We start from the raw sequence: 20,707 nt of genomic DNA on the forward strand, positions 1-20,707 counted from the left end.
TACTAGATACATATTGAGTTTGAACTGCTTTTTTTTTGTTCTGTATTAATGGTTTCCGTAATAATGACGTAATAGCGGTGCAAAAATACATAAATAAATCAGACCACAAAAATAAGACAAACCACGTGTATGTGACATTTATTCCACAATTAATGATAACCATATTGGCACTAAGGTGAGATGTGACATTTAATTGTTAAAAAGTAAAAAAATAAATAAATAAATAAAAAATGGCTGCCAAGAGGAAACACCGGCGTGCGCGCGCATCGGGCACGGCGGCCCCTGCGAAATGGACCGTGTCACCCCGCAGGACGTGGAGGCGGGGCCTCGATCTTCCTGACGGGAGGGGGGCGGGGGGTGGAGAGGAGGGGGAGGGGGCAGCGGAGGGTGGGGGTAAAGCGGGGGGGGGGGGGGGGCGGAGTCTCCACAGTCCTGGCAGGGCCGCCATTTTTGCAAAGGGAAAAGAGACTGCTTTTGAGGGGGATCTAATTTCTAAAAGTCGCTCTTTGCCCAGCGAATAGTTTGTTTTTAACGCTTCCCCCCCTCAATTGCTACGCCGACCCGGGCCTCCATCTTCCCTTGGGCAGCACCAGAGGCGGCGGGGATTTTTGGACAGGAGACGAGTATCTCGAGGACGAGGCGACAATCCAAAGGTTTTCGAGCTTTTTGCTAGTGATCCGCAGTGTGTGGACACAAGTATTGTTTTGGTTGTGGAGGCTGTGTGGACAGCGGCGAGGGTCTTGCCCTGCTCCCTTATTCGTTCCCTGGACCCCCCCCCCTCCCCTCCCCCCAAACGTGGATATTACACGGTAGGTACACCGCAGTTTGTTGCTTGTGTCAGGTTAGCACAAATCCGAGCTGGAAGGCTATTGTTGGCTTTACTTTAGCTGGCACTTCTTGCTGAAACTGGCTAACGTTGTATCGGCTGTGTTTAGCGTCCATGCTAGCCCAGCCTCGCTTGTATTTAAGTGCTCAGCTACCCCATTGAATGCGAATTTACTCAGCATTTAGGGAGAAATGCTCAGGTGACGTAAGCTACTAATGTGTCAAGTTGGCAACGCCAAAAGAGCGCTTGGTGGCTACTAGCTAGCACATGCTATAGCCCAAATTAGCATGACAGATACGGAGAGGCAACGTTTGAGTGGCCGTACGTTCAACGTCATAAAAAGCTATATAGTGTTGTAGTTATAATGTGCACATCGCAGTGATCGCTGAAGTAAAACCAAGTCAGCCGAGACAGACATAAACCCGATTGAACTTCACAATTTAGGGGGGGGGGGCGTAACGCTTAAAATGTCAAGGCTTTGTGAAAACGATCAATAAAGTCGAATCTACGTTGAGCTGGACCTTTATGCAATCTGTGGGTAGGTACGATGTAGTAAAGGGGATCCTGACATATGACAGCGGTCGTGGTTCGACACAGTGTCGCTGCGCAATGTTCAGCCCTCAACCTTTACGCACTATTTACATGGCTGCTTCCGATCGACACGTTTCCTAAGTACGCATTTGATCGGAGCTTATGCATGTGTGTGTACAGTCAACTGTGTCTTTCGGCCGCCGTACAAGAAAACAAGATCATGTGCGCTCGTTACCAACTTAAATTTAGTCGACGTGACTCCCGTCTTGCTCGCTCGCAGCTCAGAAACAATAAGCTCCAGCATTCATATATAAACAAACGTGTACAAATGTGTGTGTGCCCTCCCAGAGTTGCATGCAAACAGCAGGCAGCTGCTGAAATGGCTTAAATGCCTGTCTTACATTGCGCACTGACCCCATGCTCCTGGGGGGCTTTTTTAGACGAGGCAATAAGAATGTAATAATAGAAGCAGTGCTCCCACGGGGAAGTGAATGTTGCTGTTTTTTTCCGTAAATTGACTATAAAAGCTAGGTGATTTGGTGTCGATGTCTTAGTGGGTATTTGGTTCGAATGCTGCAAGCATGGGGGAGGGGACGCCCCATGTCATAGTTTGTAATTAAATAAATATATGCTAAAAAAAAAAAAAAAGACAAAAAAAGGCACTGCACTTATTTCAAGGTAACCCACTAGTAAGTTATTGAATTGTAATTACACGCGAGTGTTAGTCGACCAACGCAGACGTGATCGGCTCTTACTGTTAAATGTGCATAATAAACATTAGCCCACTTTTCATTGTCGCTGCTAGCTTAGCCTTTAGCCAGCTAGTTACGTATTATTCCGTTCGCCGCCGTTTTGACCTTCACTGACGACACAAAGTGGAATTACCCTGCGGTTATTAATGTGTCTCACTCTTCCACGTAACCGCGTTGGACAAGTGGGCCGCATTTGCCTCGTCTCGGTGCTCCGATGGCCGTTTAGATCCGTCCAAAGTGGCCCCACATAATTGCTAGCCCATTAGCTCGCTAGCTTGGCTTTCAACAAACTCAACACACAGAAACCAAACGCTCGTCGAACGGGCTGATACTTAGGGTGGCCTGTGCGGGTAGCGAGGCGACCGAGTGCGGGGGCATAGTGGTTCCCCGTGGCTGGCGAGCCTCCGTCGGCTTTACGACGACGAAAAAGCGGCAGGAAAATGGCGTCCGCGGCCAGCCTGTTGTGGTAACATAATAGCAACGTTGTCGCCTCCACACCCCTACCGGCAGCCCTCACTGCAGCGCCGACACACTCACCGGGAAGCAACTGCACACGCATATACATTCAAATGGTTGCTGTAGTCACCAAAAAAGCGTACATTTTGGAGTTGAGAAAGAGATGCCTTTAAAATAGTTGCTCAAAAGGCAAGAGTATGACGTGACTGCTGTCATGTTGGATGAGACACGACCTTCTTCTGCCTCCTCCCAATTTTTAATACACGATCCAGTTAAAATCAACACGCAGAAGCATAATTAGGCCAAACGAGTTCTATTTGTTATTGTTCAGATTGTTGACTTGGATGTGTTATCTTGTGGTGCCTCTTGGCTGGAGACCTCAGGACCATTGGAGACCACGTTCCCCTGTGCGACAAAGCAGTCCATCGGGGGATAAATGCATTATTATTCCTCACTGGCAATGGAGAGACGCACACAGACGAGGTTTAGAACAAATTTGTCAAGGCTAAACAGAGGCCCGTCTGTGTGCGCTTGGGGTGAATTTGTCTTTTTAACTTAACAAAATGGCCTCACGTCTGTTTAGGTGAAGTGTTGTCCTCGCAGACCTCACCATGTAGGGCTTGGCGTGTGTGCGTTGGGCACTAGTCTCACCCCCCGCCCCCCACCTACCTTCCAGTGATCTCACTCATGTGGTACCTGCACCCCGAGAGACCCGCACAATACAAATGCGCCCGGCTCCCGTTTAGCACCACACACTCACGTGACCACCCAGCTGGGCGGAGGAGGCTCGGCTCAGGTGACCTGTTTTTGTGCCGCTGGCTGCCCTGTAACAGATCCCTCTGTTTAACAGGAGGGCAGACCTCCGCCAAGGCCCGACAACTTCCTCGGCGGTGTCAGTGTTTCTGACCTGGGTTTTTAAATGGGCTCCGGCATTAATGTCGGTGATGTAACATCACTGCACGCAGTGGGTCATAAAAGACAGCGGCAATAGGACCTGTGGAGACATGTAGAAACCTTTTGTTTGTTTTATTGATGCTCACAGCTGTCGGCCAGAAGCCAAACTTAATCTATTTCCCCTCTCTGTAAAGGAGCGAGTTCCACGTGCTATTTAAAAGGGAGACGGCACCTCACCTGTACTTACGGAAAGTGGCGATAGACAGTATAGTTCATGTGACAAGCGTTTGTAATTATTTGTTTAACTCAGACTGTCGTAAAAACTTTTACGTGCAATGTCCTGACTTCCTTTTGCTTTCTTAGTTTTCTTCACCGCCAGCGTACAGGAGTGCCCCTCGCTAGTTGCTAGGTAGTGGGCACAAACATTGTGACACGTCTGTCGCTGTCAAACTCCTCCTAAAGGCTTTTAAAGAGTCTCGTTGGGGTCTTCTGTTTATGTGCACATACGCACGCTCCCACCCCCGTAAATGTACTGCTATACGGCATACACTTGGCAGCGATTTTTACAAAGGTCAGGCCGGACGTGTCCCATTGTGGCCACTGTGGAAACATTCCATCCGGGGCATACTTTGTGTGTGTTTGATTCCGCTCGCTAGCTAGCTGAGTCACTGCAGCCGCCTAGCAGGACGGTGTCAAGGCACATCTGTTTGCTGTTTGGCAGTGGGGTGGGTGGGGAGTGTTGGAATTTGTAATTTTTCCCCTTATCAAAAAATAAATAAATAAAATAAAAAAACATTTTCAGAGAGCTCGCAGCAGAAACCACAATGAAAACACGTAGAGGAGGCGGCGGTCTGGGTTTTCCCTCGCGGGGCTTAGAAAGGCCACCTTCTTCTTCTTCTCCTCCTCCTCCTCCTCCTCCTTCTTCTTCTTCTTCCTTCCCCACACAATGACTCCACTGTGTAACAGCACTCGGAGACTGGCTTATACTGTGTGTCAACTCAACGTCGCCACCCAGAGTCCACGCAGGGTCGCATCTGTGTAGCGTCACTGTCAGACGGAGCCCGTCGGCCCTCGGCCCCTATCCTTTCGCCTCTGCTCTGTGTCTCTGGTTTATTTAGGAAGTGCACAGAAGAGGGAAAGAAATCCGGCTGGGTGGGGTGACTGGGCAGAGGGAAGAGTGGTGTTTCTTTTTTTTCTTCTTCTTCTTTTTCTTGGCCGCATGACACCAGGGGTGATGGACAGTTCCTGTAAAGGAAGTGGGAGGAGCACACAGAGGCAGTCAAAGCTTAGATTTAGTCAGGAATGCTTCTGTAATGTACTTGTTTTGTCGTTCTCCCCCACTCGCGGGCTCTCTCAACCGCCTTTTGTCCGTCTTGACTGTGTTTTCGTGCCGTCATGTGCGTTCCCGAGACAGGAAGCGAGCCTCTGGATGACGTGGGAGTCAAGCGGATTGGTCGTAAACACACTGCCGCTGTTTGATAACGCAAAGGAAGAGGCTAGTCTGACATTTGGTTGTTATTGGCAGACTGCCCCGTCCCTTGTTCGAACGATCGGTTCAATGGGTCGTTTCCCCCTGCAATCGAAGAGGAATCGGGCCTATGTTAAGAGGTAGACGTGACTGACACTTGGGGTCGTCTTCCTGCGATTAATCAGGCCTGGAGTTGCCAGCCCGGTCACTCAATATTCCCCAGAGTAAGTGAGGCCCGGCGGAGGTGTGACCTCCAGCCTATTTCGTCCCGGCATCTGTCCCCTCCCGCTAATCCTGCTTATCAACAGAGCTCTGTATCCGGGCCAGCCAGACTGACACACGTGCTCCTGTCTGGATGTTCACAACACACGCACCCCAGAATTCCGACGTTTATTCCCAACAGTTACATTATGTGCTTTTTAAAAGCAACTAGTCTTCACCGTGTGTGTTCCTACCATGGCTGTCAGCTACCGTGTGTTCTCTTGCGCCCCTCTGTGGGAGCTCGGTCACAGTGCAGCTTTAGTGCAGCCTCACCTGACCGTTGTGTGTTTACATTCGGTTTATAACGCAAACACTGATTGTCTACATCTCTGTCCTCCTCCGTCTAGGCCTTGTGGATGCACTTAGATGTCTGCAATGACTGCTGTGGCTGGCATGCCTCAGTGTTTTGGACTGCCATTCTCTGGACTCAGTAGGACAAGAACTGATCAGCAGAGAACGTCATGAGCATAGTCATCCCCGCGGGGGTGGACACAGCAGTAGACGCCTCGTACCTGGACATGGCGGCAGGCTCGGAGTAAGTATGCACGAGCCGCCAGACCACCCTCGGTTTTGCGCTGCTCTGTTTTTATGTGAATGTTCCCCCGCTTTTTCATGTAACGTTGATCATAAACACTCTTTTCCCTTGCTTTCTGAGTAAATAATGTTGAAAACCTAATGACAAAAGTCTGACATATGAAGGAAGTTTGATTTATGAAGGCATACACAATCCAAATTGGCAGAGGTCTACGTTCGTCTCATTCTAGTTTCAACAATTTGCATTCTACGTGTCCTTTCCTTATTAAATATCTTTAATAGTAATGCTTCCACTACAAAGCAATTATAGGAGAGGAACTTGCAGTAATGGACAGTTGCGCCCCCGCCATTGATTGTTCTTGCACTTAACCGTGGCCGCCGTTAAGTACATCCGCCCGTGTCAAAATGGCAGCGGCCATCATTTTGTGTGCCCCCTGCGTCTCTAGCGTATCGCAGCCCGGTGCGTGCTCATGTGCGTGCCGCGTCGAGCCGCTCGGGCAGAAAGGTGCGCGCTGTCATGGCAACAAGCCTAACGTCTCCCCGCCTTCCCTCCCTCCCTCCCGCTCTCTCGCTCGCTCTCTCTAGTTTGCTTGTCAAGGACACTGGCGTGGCTTTAAATGAAGCAAGATGCTCTCGCATGACTAAAGAATAACACGCGTCATCCGCTCACAAGGAGGGGAGGAAGATGGTGTCTGTCTCTTTAAACGATGGGGAGGCCTCGCCCCCTTTTTGCCTTCATCAGATCTGTTGCGGTGACAGCTTGGGTTGCCATGGTATCTGCCCGTGCCCCCCCATCACGTCCCCTCCTCTTTCCTCCCCTCTGCACTGCGCAAGGTCCGTTTCCATGGCGGCGGTCTGAGTGACAGGTGGTCCTCACAGCAAAGCTACCTCCTCCTCCTCCTCTGTAGAGCTCTGCGTCCAACGGTGCGGGAGGGACGTGCGCCCCTTCTTGATTCTCCCGCTTGCTCTTTTGTCCGTCCGCTGTCGTTGAAAAGATCTCAGAATAAAAATGGCCGCGCTGAGGGAAAAGATGGCGGGAGGGAGTTGCGTCGTGTCCTTTCCACATCCCCTCAAGTATGCAGCAGGGCTGGCCAGCTGTTGGCTAATGCAGCGTGTGCCTGCCTGACAGAGTTGCTAGCGTTGCCATGGCAGCTGGTGAGGAGCGAAGGGGTTACCTCTGGCCGCTTGTCTCCGTTTGTCCGATTTTCTTCCGTCCCTTGTTTTTGCGTGTATGCACTCACATCTGTTCCTCAATTAATACAGCAGCGACTGCCCCCCCCCCCCACCCACACACACACACACACACGTTTCCACACCTGCGCCGTAGCTTCCCTCCCTCCATCCGTCCCTCCCTCTCTCCTGTGCTTCGACTTCACATGAATGATACAAACCCTCCAGTTATGTTCACATTCTCCCTCCACACTGCACAACTTGGCTCACTTGTTTGCACATTTGACTCTACAAGTGCAATGTACGTTTAAAACCATGGAAATTATTGCGAGGATATGTACCAGACCCACCCGCAATAGGTGGAAAAATCTGCAATAAAGCGAGACCATATAAATCTTTTTTGTTTTGTTTTTAGTTTTACCTCTTCCACGCGCTTGAAACACACTTAAACCTATTAAAATACACTTTATAAAGTATTCCTTAGTAGTATTAGTTATCTGAGTACTAATTTTGAAGTATCCCTTAGGTCTCAGTCTCTCGCTTGCACAGTTCTCCAAATAAGAGGCCCAGTGTGCTTGCATCAAGCTGTTTTGTCACTTCGAGTTGAAGTTTACCGTAAAACTGACACATACAACAAGAGAGAATTACACATTGCATCTTCAAACTCCAAAATGTTCAATCAAACCATATATTGATGAAAGGCCGCAAACTTGATACTAACATATAATGTGAAACATTACGGTAAAAATAAACCATTTAACAACTGTTACTTAAACACACACACAGCAGCATAACTTACAACAAAAAAGAATGAAACATTGTATATTTAAATGCCAGAATGTTCAACCAAACCATATGGTACAACATTACTCAAAAGCATATATTCTCGCTGCTCTGTGGGAACAACTGCAGCTTTGTAGGGGGCCTTCTCTGCCTCCTTCCGTCTCCTCATTTACCCCGCATCTACCTTCAGTAGCGCTCAGTGCTGCCCGGCGTGTTGCGGCACAACGTGGTACTTCACTGAAGTCGTACTTGGCTGTGCACTGTAAAAGCCCATAGAAACAATCACTTAAAGATCCGCGACATAGCAGGGGGGTGCAAAAGACTACACATTTTTACTTTTTCTTTTTTTTAAATGAGCTTTTCCCTGGAGGTGACTTTGACAGTAAATCAGTAAATAGTGCGAGAGGTAAGTCACACAAAATATGTGACATTTTCGCCTGTAGCAGCTGTTTCATTTCCTTTATTTATGATAATTAGTGACCTAAAAGTCTTATTTTTGCACAGCACTATGTTCACCTCCGTTTTGGTGATGTTAATGATTGATGTGTGAAAGGTTGTGCTCGCTGTTCCTTTTTTCGTTTTCAGTGTCTTTCACGCCCGTGACGGTTAGGAGCGCCCATGTGGCAGTTAATCAGTAGTGTAGACACACAAACAACAGTTACGCACAAGCACGCCTCAACACAGTTCCGCCTCAAGACCTCGTGCACACACTTGTTCAGTTTTCAAGGCAGCGGCAGACTGTGCAGGAAGTGTCGACTTTTGAGCAGCGTGCTCCGCGAGGGCTTTTTGGCAGGTACTGTAGCGCCAAAATGTGGAAGTTGAGTTGGGGGCAACTTTGCGTTTTTAAATGTAGTTCAACCCGTTTGTTCGCTTTTGTCCTCTTGGTTTAAGGTGGGTGTTATAAAGGTATAACTTGTAGAGGAGTAAGAAGTCAAGCTGTGTATGAATGTGTGAAATGCCGCATGGCTTGTTGACTCTGCGTTGAGTGTTCCACCTGTTTTACTTAGGCACATTAAGATGAAATAGCTTAATGCATGTTGCCTCGCTCATAAAAACTTTCCAGAATTAGCATGCATGTAATTAGATGGTCCATTTATTAAGCTTAGACCTTGGAGATGTTGCTTTAAAAAAAGGGCTGTTTTCCCCACTGTACAAAGCTTAAAATGAATGGCTACTTCCCTCTCGGATCACACCATTTCCTCAATAAAGCCTGTCCGCTGTGTGACAAAGAGTGGGTTGGGTTGGTCACAAATGGCCAAACAGGCTCTTGCCATTGGCGTGCAGATTTGTGTGTGTGTGTAAAGTAGATGTACAGGTTTGGGGTGAGCCAACCTGACAAACGATTGTGTGTCTGTGACAACCTCGTAGACAGACAGGTGCTTCCAGTTGCATACGTCCGTACTCGTGCAAACACATAGAAAACAATGTTAATTTTGTCTGCTAGCTAATGTGAGTATTGTGTGTGTATGTGTGTGTGTGTGTGTGTGTGTGTGTGTGTTTGCAGACCAGAGTCAGTGGAGGCCAGCCCCGTGGTGGTAGAAAAGTCCAGCTACCCGCACCAGATCTACAGCAGCAGTTCTCACCATTCCCACAGTTACATCGGCCTGCCTTATGCTGTGAGTACCTCGAGTGAACAACCGCAAAGCTTTCTCCTCATCAACCCGCGCCTCACTACTTCCCGTTCGCCCTCCAGGACCATAACTATGGGGCGCGGCCCCCGCCCACACCGCCGGCCTCGCCTCCCCCCTCCATGTTGATCCGGCAGGGCGATGGCGGGTTGTTTGTTCCGGGCGGCCAGGACGAAGCATCCACAGGTACTACGCTCAGCACCTCCGAGGATGGCAGCTACGGGGCCGACATCACCCGCTGCATCTGCGGCTTCACGCACGACGACGGCTACATGATCTGCTGCGACAAGTGCAGGTGCGCCGCCCTCTAAACACGCGGCCCTTTCACAACACCTCAGCGGTCGCCCGATGACTCAACTCTCTGCTTTGATTCTGCTCTCTAGCGCCTGGCAGCACATCGACTGCATGGGCATCGACAGGCAGAACATTCCTGAGACATACCTGTGCGAGCGCTGCCAGCCGAGACACCTGGATCGGGAGAGGGCCGTTCTTCTGCAGACGAGGAAACGGGAATGTTTGTCGGGTAGGACCGAGCGGAGCAGCCATTAATGGCAACTTTGCACTTTTCTCTCTCGATTAAGCAACTTTTCACACCACCCTAGCAACTTTACCCACAAAAAGCAAACTTCGCTACTTTTAAAATCGTTAGCCTAATAGCATAGTTGCCTCAGTGATTTTTGAAGGTTTTCAGAAAACAAGCGCGGCAAAGGATATTTATTTATTTCTTTTTCTTTTTTCTTTTTATTGACTTGATAACAGTAAGTTATAAATGACTTTATATGCCATTAGGCTAGCGAAACTTGTGGAAACCTTTTGAAAAGTGAATCAAATGCTAACACAATAATGTATTCACTCAACAAAAACAAGCTAGTCTTACAGACTTCACATTTGATTGAAAGAAGTTTTTCTCTATAAAGTGTACGCTAAATTGCTTTTTAGTGCAACAACTACTGTTAAAACTGAATGTAGCTATAAATACAACATACCTATAATGTATTGTGTTTATGACTTTTATGAATAAAAACGTGGTGATAAAAAAAGTAATCTTAACACTTGACCTTTTGTCAACATGGATTGTGAACATGTAATCTATGTAATATTTTACGTATGACACAATTACATCATCATGCAGTGTCACCATCATTGAGCAACTTTTACCTTGAGTAACATTCCTAACAAATGACTTGACAAATGTCTGTACCACATAGTTGTGGTATGCCAGCCATAATGACTGCAATTTGATTGTAACACGATGGTGTCGGGTTGTAGGCCGTGTCAGGGCGCATTTCTCTGAACAGTGACACCTGCTGGATACGTAAAGAATGAGTCGAATCTGTGCCGCCGTGTTATTATCATTCAAGTAGATGGGGACACCAGCGCCACGGAGAGTGGGGATGAGGTACCTCTGGAGCTCTACTCCACCTTCCAGCACACGCCCACCACCATCACCCTCACCACCGGGCGACTCGGCACCAAGCAGGTGGATAAGAAGCGCAAGAAGAGCGGCGACAAGGACCCCCCGGCATCTTCTGCACGAGCCAAGAAGGTAACTTCCACACATGTCCATAAATATACACTTCTCCCCTAAAGTTCCAAATTTCAGGATGAACCTAAATAAAAACACAAGTGAACTAGAAACAGTGAAACAGAGAAATACTTCCTAGAAAACCGTCTTAAAACACACTCTGCTATAGAAGACAAGATGAGACTGGATTGGTTTGTTGAAGAGAAACACGGGGTGGGCTCCCACTAATTGCAAAAACTGTTAATTCACATAATGCTGAGTTGTATTTCTAATCATTCGTTTTGATACCTGTCCCTTGAAATGTGTACTTGAAACTGGTCCGTGTCGGAAACAAGGTTAGGGACGGCTATACTGTGCAGCAAAAATATCAATGACGTCAATGATTATCCACTTCAATTCGACTTTCATCACACCATATTATGGTCGAAAAGGTCTAATTAAGTTCGCCTGTAAGGGTTAGAATGCATTTGAGTTTCATCCTGAAATTTCAACTGAAAACCCAATATCCCGAACGTTTTGTGAGTAGTGTATATTAGACAACAGGCCATGCTTTCTGCTATGTTTACATTTGAATTTCTCCCCGCAGGCCTTCCGAGAGGGCTCCAGAAAGTCCTCGAGAGTAAAGGTAAAAATACACGCCAAGCAACAAGACACCTGTGTCGGTCCTCGAATAACCCCGCCCTTGCTTCTCCTCGCGCAGGGCGCCGCTCCCGAGCAGGAGCCGGCGGAGCACCCGGCGCTGTGGGAGAACAAGATCAAGACGTGGATGGAGCGCTATGAGGAGGCCAGCAGCAATCAGTACAGCGAGGACGTACAGGTGCTGCTGCGCGTCAAGGAGCAAGGCGACGGCAAAAGTCTGGCCTACAACACGCACCTGGCCTCCTTCAAGCCCCCGGTGGAGGTACGACAAACACCAGCTATTGTTTCGTCCTTTGTCAGACCGGCGGCTCACGCTGTGCGTTTTCGTGCAGAGTCAAGTTCAAAAGAACAAGATCATCATCAAAGCCATGAGGGACTTGGCCCCGGATTCCCTCATCATCGAGTACAGGGGCAAGTTTATGCTTCGGCAGCAGTTTGAAGCCAACGGATACTTCTTCAAAAGGTCAGTAACGGGAAACACAATACTTCGACGACTCACAAAAAGATAGGGATATTGAACTTGACGGTGGAATTTCAGGATGAACCTTAAATGCACTATGACCTTTACAGGTGAACTTCATTTGACCTAAATTTATGAACGCACATGTCGAGTTCTTCGTTTCAGTTCTTTTTGTAAAACCTGCTGTTGTCTAACAAGGAGTTGAATGGCAAAATTCAGGTGTTTGTTCCATGAATGGAGCAATATATTTCCTGGTTCAATTAGAATTATTGTCATCATGCCGTTCACATGTTGACATCATGAGACCAAGACGAGTGCCAACAATAGAACAACTGTGCCTCAAACTGGATGTTCTCAGGGGGAAGTGGCCAAATAACCCTTGATTTTTTTTTTTTTTTTTTAATCAATCAAAACTCTTATTTAACTAGAAAATAAAACCCATTGAGACCAAGGTTTCTTTTTCAAGCGTGTGTGGAGCACAATTCACGTCATAACAAAACAATCCCGTGCAATTACAAACAGAAAAGTGTCTGTCCGTGTAGACTAGCATCCACCCAGAATGCAGAGCAGTGAATACCGACGAAATGTACATAATGCAAGCACAACATGTGGCTTCAGAACCCAAGCTCACTCTTGTCTGCTTCCTCTCCAGACCGTACCCCTTTGTGTTATTCTACTCCAAATTCGACGGGCTGGAGATGTGTGTGGACGCGCGTTGTTTCGGCAACGAGGCGCGCTTCGTCCGCCGCTCCTGCACCCCCAACGCAGAGGTGAGGCCACGCCCCCAACGGCCATGCATTCAGACCGTTAACGCCCGCTATAAAGCTCTCCTCGCTACGCTACAGGTGCGGCACGTCATTGAGGACGGCATGTTGCATTTGTACATCTATTCGCTGAGGCCCATCACCAAAGGCACAGAGATCACCATCGGTTTCGATTACGACTTCGGCAGCTGGTGAGCGACATACTCGGCTCGCGCAGCCATCGCAACATTATTTCACCTCGGAACTCAACATTTGCTTCACGTGCAGTAAATATAAGGTGGACTGTGCCTGCGTGAAGAGCAACCCCGAGTGCCCCGTGCTCAAGCACAACCTGGAGCCCACCGAGAACCTGGGGTCCGGCGGGCGGCGGCGGAACAGCCGCAAGGACAAGGACCCTGGCCGGGAGGACCTGGGCCAGAACCAGAACATGGGCGTGGACTGCGAGGGGAAGGGAAAGAACGTGGGCGACTGCAAGCAGAGGAAACTGTCTCCCCTACGACTCTCCATCTCAAACAACCAGGTAAGGTTGTATTTTCTTTTATTTTTTTGTGTGTTTTCCACAGTGGATGCATGTCTTTTTGTTAGTGTCTCTGCATGTCATTTCCACTGTTTGTCCCTTTCTTTTCAATTTAGTTTAACCTCCTTCGTCACCTTTCTCCTCCAGTTAGTTTACTTCACAACAGGTAAAGCTCTCTCGCTCCAACAAAGGAAGTGATTGCCATTCATTTATGGGTGCACATCAACGCCAGTGGGTGTACAGTGTTGTTTTGTGCCCACTTTAAGCACAAGCAGAGTACACCACAACCCTCCCCCCCCTTTCACCCCAGCCAGTACCCCTCAGGTGACAGCCCCACTCTCTCCCGCCTCACCTATCTTGTCCTCCGCTGCTCTCACCTGTTTTCACTCTCGTCTGTAGCCAGACTTGAATGACAAAGCGTCATGCCGCCACCTCTCCCCCCCCCCCCCCCCCCCTCCCTTTTACAGGATCCCGACTTATTTGAGGATCTAGAAGACAAAACGTCCATTAGCAATGAAGTAGAGATGGAGTCAGAGGAACAGATTGCGGAGAGGAGGAAGAAGATGGTAAGTGTGCCAAAGTAAACGGCGCCGTTCAAGCTTTTTAGTAGCTTTCCTGCAGCCGCCCAGCACAGAGTGAAGATGACAAAAATGACAACTAGACCCCCCCCACACACACATTTCCCCCCACCCCACTTGTGTGTGTCTGGGTGTGGTCTGATAATTCTGGCTTGATTTGGTTGAGGTGCAGCTGCCTCCTTCCTCCTCATCAATACTGATCTTCCCCCCCATTGTCTTGCTTTTGTCTTCCATTTTCTTTCCTTTGCTTTGCTCATTGCCCGTTGCTTTGTGGCCCCCAAAAAAGACCCCCAGTAGTACCCTCTGAAACTGCTGTCCCATCACGCACTGAGTGAAATGGCCCGCGTACTCGCCAGTGCGCTCCATTACGTTCCCTACACGTGGGAGGTATCAAAACGAGCGAGCGGTGGTCGACTAAACACTGGAAAAATTAAACACCACGGGGGCGCTCTGGAAATTACCCTGGAGTCAGCGTCATTACCCATGGTGGAGCCCGGGTGTAAAGCGCTGACTCATCAGAGAGGGATGGATTCTCTCTCTCTAATGTGAAGGTGCAAGCGTGTTGCCAGCCAGTTATTTTGGTAACATACTCCCATTCCAAATTGCATACATTATCACGATGTGTCTTGCCAAAAAGATGTTTTTGAAGTTAGCTTTCCAACCTTCTGCTTGTCCCGCCACTGCAGTTTTCCTGTTGACTTTTCCTCTGTCTTCAGCTGAGGGGGGTCATGTTCTCTCAGCAGCTTCTGCCCCCCGTAGCATAAATTAACCCTTTGCAGCGCTCCGCGTGACGCTGATTAATAATATCTTCCGCGCCCTCTTCATCTTTCTTGTACCTCCTCCCCGCAGACGCGAGAGGAGCGGAAGATGGAGGCCATCCTGCAGGCCTTCGCACGCATGGAGAAGCGGGAGAAGAGGCGGGAGCAGGCGCTGGAACGGATCGGCAGCGTCAAGCCCGAGCTCGGGGGACGCAGCGACATCAAGGAGGAGCCGCCTGCCACTCCGGAGACGGCAGACTCCCCGTCTGTCGTACAGGTAGGGCGCCGGATGATGCATTACGGCCGTGTTCGGAATCCTTCAGTCACCCAGGAAATAATCTGTTCTTGCTACACATTGGAACACCACTACAAAATGTTAAAGGGGCACTTTATAGTGGATATGAAGGGAGTCCAAACACAGCCCATTTCATTCTTCTTTGTCTCATATTGCATCATTGTTACAGCTGCAACTCCTCTTCTGTCTCGCTAGCCGCCTCTTCTAGAGGTGAAAGAGGAGCCGGGGTTGAAGCCAGCCAAGGTCAAAGGCCCACGGAACAGGAAAAGCTTCTCCAGGAACCGCACACACATCGGCCAGCAGCGGCGGCGAGCTCGCACCATCAGCACCTGCTCCGACTTGGCCCCTGGCTCTCCGGTGGAGCCCGTGGAGCCTCTGAGCACCGAACCCCTCGAGGGGGAGCCGCCCAGTGCGCCGGAGCCCGAGGCCGTTGCCGCCCAGCCGCCGGACGCCAGCCCCCCGCAGAGCATCTCGCCGGCGCCCGACCGGAACCGCACCGGGAGCAAGAATTTTAAAACTAAAAAGGTACGTCTGCGTTTTAATTGCAGCGGATGACATCATAAGTCAGCTGGCTCTAAACACTTTTTTGCCTGCGCAGCACTTTGTCAGCGAATGGGTGGGCGAGAAGCAGCCGGATCGCTTGGCGGCGCGCACCCCGGAGCCGGCGCCCGAGCGGCCGCTGCGGATCAGCAGCGACCCCGAAGTCCTCGCCACCCAGCTCAACGCCCTGCCGGGCCTGGCCTGTTCGCCGCAGGTCTACAGCACACCCAAACACTACGTCCGCTTCTCCTCGCCGTTCCTGGCCAACCGCAGCCCCAACACACCCGGCGTCCCCACCGGGAGACGCCGCTCCAGAGAAATGCCCGAAATGCCTCCGACCACCGGTTCCTGCAAGAAGGTGCAGTGTTCTCCTTGACTGCGGTCTTTATGGAAATGTGCGCCGGCTGTCGTACTCACGCTCCTTCTTTGCAACAGCGATGGTTAAAGCAGGCGCTCGAAGAGGAGGGATCCACCAGTCCGGCCCGAAGACCCAGTCTCTTCGTGCCCAGCGAGGGTCCTCTCAGCCCCTGCATTAACGGAGACTCAGACAGCCCCCTCCCTTACAACGGCTCCCTTTCACTGCCAGGTACGACTCTTGAACAATACAGATCTTACAGATCTACAAAAAAAAAAAAAAAAGTGTACGACGCTTGTGTCTTATTTCAGAGTTGCCAACGCCTTTGAAAAAGCGCCGCTTGAGTCCCCTCGACGCCTGCATGTCGGAGAGCTCCACGCCCTACGGCTCACCTTGTGCCACGCCCACCCGGGCCGACCAATCGGAGACATCCGCGCCGCCCGTGCTGACCCCCACGCCGCCGAAGCCTCGGACCGAAGAGCCCGTAGCGGAGCATTTCGCCAGCACCCCAACGCAAACACTTACAACCCAGGAGGTAAATGTCAGGGTTCAAATTGAGGCGGAGTTGGTACCATTCTGATTATTAGCACACATATGTATGCCGCACCCCCCACTGGCTCAAACAAATACTTTCTCTGTGATGTAGTTACCTCAATTTTATTGTTTTGTTTTCCTTGAGGCACGTCGCCTTGAATTATACTCAGTTTATGAGACATCTCTGACAAGCTTAATGTGCAAGCTGTAATGCTCTTTTAAGATTTTTTTTTCACCTGACATATCAGATGTGCTTGGTTATAAAAGACACAATATTTACTTTGAAAATTTGACTTGAAAATCCACAAAATGCCTCATTCGGAGCTTTTTGCTTTTTGGACTGACTTTCAAGTGTTGGTGTGACATAATACCTCAATGCAGTAAAAAAAAATGTCAGGTTTTTTTTTTTTTTTTTTTAATTTGCAGGAAAACTCTTGTACATGTATTCCCCCCCACAGGTGTTTTGAAATGACTCATGATGACGTCTCATGTTCTCTACAGAGTGAATCATCAACGGAAAGCTCGCCAGACGTCAGCACGAAAGCAAATTTGTTCGAGGTTAGCAACCAGGCAGATCGTCCTCCTTCGCTGACCCCGTCTCCCTCCAGTCGGACACCGAGCTCCGACGTTCTCCCGCCCGAAGCCAAGACGTCAGTACCCGAGAGTCCGCAGCTGCCCCCTGTTGTAGAGTGCGCGGACGTAGCGGAGGAGTGGGCGGACGTTGGGGCGGCGGAGGGCGGCGCGGGCGGCGAGGCGTCCTCCTCTGCCGAAACGTGTGCTTCCTCGTCCTTCCCCGGCTGGATCAAGAGCCCGGAAAGGTGCCCGACGGCACCCGCCGGCCTCAGCTTCTCCCCCGTCAACTCCAACCTTAGGGACCTCACCCCCTCGCACACCTTGGAACCCCTGCAGGCTCATTTCAGACCCGACGCCACGGCAGGGCCCGCGGCGTTAGCGGCGGCCTCCCAGCCGGCCTTCAGTGAGAGCCAGGGGCCGCTCTTCTACCCCTGCACGGAAGACGCAAGCGCGGCCGGCTTCTCGCGCTCGCTCAATGGCGACGAGGGAGGCGGGTCTGCGCAGAATCCCCCCCAGAAGAAGAAGGTGAGCTTCTAACATGCGACAGCGCCCTCTTGTGGTTTGCGTGACACTCACCGCCACTTTTCGTCCTCAAGGTCTCCCTGCTGGAATACAGGAAGCGGCAGCGCGAAGCTCGCCGCAGCGGCTCCAAGATGGAGTGTGGCTCCCCTTTGTCCACCGTGCCCCCTTTGAGCATGGACGTTTTCCCCGTTGTCACCGTGGAAACCAGCAGTGAGGCCTCCTTACCTCCGCCGCCTCCTCCTCCTCCACCTCCCCCTCCTTCTTCTGCAGCACTTTGCAGCGCCAAGGAGCCGTCGTCCGCGGAGGAGTCGGAGGGTGCGGGAGAGAGGGAAGGGGGAGAGGGACAATGGTAGGCTGTCGAGATAATGTCGTGACATTTTGTGTGTTTGCCGTTGGGTTAACGGACGTTCTCCTCTCAGGACGTCCTCCACGTCTGTCGAGCAGGCTCGCGAGCGCGGCTACCACAGAGCTTTGCTGCTCAGCAAAGACAAAGATGCAGGTGAGTGGCTGTCAATCTCCCAAAAGGAAAATCATGTTAGATACTAGTCTTGCCACCATGCCAAAAGTCCGACTGAATTACTATATCTGTATGAAGTTCCTCGATACCGAAACTGGAATGATACCATCATACCATCAGCAGAATCATAAAAGGCAAAACGGGGAACTTGCATTTCTATTTTATCCATTCAAAATAAGATGAAGCAGTGGAATGTATATTAAATAAAAAAATATATATATATTCCCTCTTGATTAAATAATTGACTTTGCAGTTCAGCTTTTAAACAAAAATAAAAAATTTTTTTTTTTTTGTCACTAAATGATTTTTTTTTATGTTTGTAAACCACCACACATTTCTCTTTTGTCTGATTCTTTGACAGATCATAATACCCAAAGTAGAAAATGCTTTTTTTTTTTTTTTTTTAATCCAAAGATACAAGATACCGCTGTGCAAATACAACAGCTAAAAAACTCGGTCAATGAAGTTAAGCAACCAGTCGGATGAGATTTGTGTCATTTGGAATTGTTGTTGTTGAAGATTGTGAAGCCGAGGGTGGAGAGACACCAACACCGAGGGACTGCTCATCTCCCGGACCCCAGAAGACCCCTACTCACGCAGTAAGTCATCACCGCATTATGCTCGACTTGTTCCGACCGGTACGTTTCTTATGGTTTTGTGGCTTCCCGTCAGCCGGGCTCTCCTGGTCCAGTCGCTTCCGCGTTGCCCTCAAGCTGGAAAGAGGAAGATGGTGACGGTCCTCCTCGAGCAGCGAACCAGACCCTGCAGCTGCCCGCCAAGTCCAAATCGGCGCCCGTCACCCCGACCAAGCTGCACCCGCCGCCGCCCTCCTCCCCCGTGCACTACCCAGGGCAGGCGCACCTCCACGCGCAGCCTCAGGGCTCGCCCTACCGCAGCCAGAGGCCGCTCTTCTCCTCCCAGTCCCAAAACCAAAGCACCGGCCAAGCTCCGGCGCCTTCGTTCGTCCAGTACAACGTGCAGGGCGCCCCCCCCGCCACCGCCACCGCCCCCGCCTCCTCCCCCAGCGCCGCCCGCTTCCACGGCCTACTTCCCCGCTCAAACCGTCCCCCCGGCGGGCCCCTTCTCTGGATTCAAAGCGGCGGTGACACCCTCCTACCCGCCGGGCTCTCAGGCCCTAATGCAGACTCTTCCCCGCAGCGTGCACTACCAGACCTCGGCCGCCCCGCCTCCGCCCCCGCCGCCACCACCCCCCCACCCCATGTCTGGCCCCGCCCTGCTGCACGTCAACCTGCAGCCCGCCCCCATCCAGCAGATCATGCTGACCGCCGCCCCCACGTTGGTACAGGGCCAGCCCTCGACGCAGCAGCAGCCGCCCCTGTCCCTCACCCCGCCCCCGCCTCCGCCTCCGCCGCCACCCAACCCGTCCGGCGGCGCCCAGATGCAGCCCCACCACTTTCAGAACTTGGCCGGGTTTCAGACCACGTTACTTGCCAACCCCTCGGTGCCCCCGTCCGCGTATCCCCCATCCCTTCAGCAGACCGGACTGCCGCCGCCCCCGCCTCCACCCCCACCACAGACTCAGCAGGGCTCGGCTCCGACCGCCGCAACCAAGCTGCCCGCCGGGGCCCGCGGAGCACCCGCCTCCTCAACGCCCTTCCACACTTCGGGTTACCTGAGCACAGGGTGGCACTGAGGAGGTTTTGGGACGAGGCTAGGGTTGCAAAGGGGTGGAGCTTTCTGGTATATTTCCAAGGGAAAAGCTTCCAAGTTGGAAATTTTCCATGAGTATTGATGGGAATTAACTGAGGCTAATTTAATTTTGTACTGTACTGTGAGCCAAACTTCAGTTTAGTAAATTCCTGATTTATTCCTATTAATTCCCATGGAAATGTTCCCACTTTGACAATTACCGTAATTTTGCAACCCTAGACAAGCGGCAGTGTAGATACGTTTTCTATGGCCAGTGGAAAAACAGCTGATTGTTGGATAAAAGGGTATTTAAGTAAGGAAAAAAGGACTGACAAACTGTAAAAGATGGACAACCCCTCGTGGTGCTCTAAGCGCTCTTCTCGTTTTCTACTTCCTTCCTGCGACGGGTGGAGGGGGGCTTGACTGTTGTGCGTCTCGTTCGGGCTCCTGTTGTGTTGTCCCACCCGCACTTTTGTTTAGCAATGGACATTCCAGCCTTTACCCCTCCTCTTCCTCCTTCTTTCTTCTTGTCAGTCTGTTGTCTCTGTTCTTTTTCTTTTAATCTAGCCGCGCGTTATAGCTTTTTTTTGTATAGAAAAAAAGACATATTTTTTTTAATTCCTCCGTCTAACATCAGAAATCTGTTGAGCGCCGCAGAAAACAATTTGCGGGAGACGGTGGCCTCACCACCTCGGCGGGCTGCGGTTCTGTTCGTGTGTTTGGTGGTCTTCCGAGGTGGGCCGAGCACCTCTCTCGTAGGTTTATTTTTTTTTTTTAAATGGAGCGTTACTTGTAGAAAGTGTAATTAAATGTATAATAGATGCCGGCTTTCACCAGGAACACGTTTGTAAATATCGGCTTTCTTTTTTTTTTTTTTTTTTTACGCCTGTACAATTCGCTGCCCCCCCCCCACCATTTTTCAAACATGGTTGTACATACGAGCGCTCTTCTTGGCAAAGCTGAATGTTTCCGTGTGTAGCATTTATTTTTTATTTTCACCCTCTCTGGACTTTTCAACTTTGTCCTGTTTTTTATTATTATTATTATTATTATTATTTGTGTGTGAGTGTGTTTGTGCCAAGGGGAGGAGCTCACAGACACTGCACTGGTTGGCTCTTTTCATGGTTCATTATAATAAATCACTGTTATGACAGTTTCATAAACACTTTTGTTTGCG

General features: G+C 50.3%; 1 protein-coding gene across 1 annotated transcript; it reads left to right on the top strand.

Annotated features, from left to right (window-relative positions):
- The first annotated feature begins 432 nt into the window (after window positions 1-432).
- On the top strand, window positions 433-20,695 carry kmt2e (lysine (K)-specific methyltransferase 2E). The gene is given in 24 exon segments (XM_061761846.1): window positions 433-809; window positions 5,536-5,723; window positions 9,180-9,291; window positions 9,369-9,598; window positions 9,687-9,826; window positions 10,665-10,849; window positions 11,415-11,453; window positions 11,529-11,729; window positions 11,800-11,930; window positions 12,580-12,697; window positions 12,773-12,882; window positions 12,959-13,211; window positions 13,676-13,774; window positions 14,636-14,821; window positions 15,035-15,364; window positions 15,438-15,737; window positions 15,815-15,965; window positions 16,046-16,269; window positions 16,770-17,366; window positions 17,438-17,712; window positions 17,783-17,862; window positions 18,400-18,479; window positions 18,553-18,867; window positions 18,869-20,695. Coding segments are annotated over 23 exon segments (4,896 nt in total). The 5' UTR covers window positions 433-809; window positions 5,536-5,649; the 3' UTR covers window positions 19,535-20,695.
- The last annotated feature ends 12 nt before the right edge of the window (window positions 20,696-20,707 follow it).

Source organism: Phyllopteryx taeniolatus, chromosome 22 (assembly GCF_024500385.1).
Source record: "Phyllopteryx taeniolatus isolate TA_2022b chromosome 22, UOR_Ptae_1.2, whole genome shotgun sequence".
Lineage (NCBI taxonomy): Eukaryota > Metazoa > Chordata > Actinopteri > Syngnathiformes > Syngnathidae > Phyllopteryx > Phyllopteryx taeniolatus.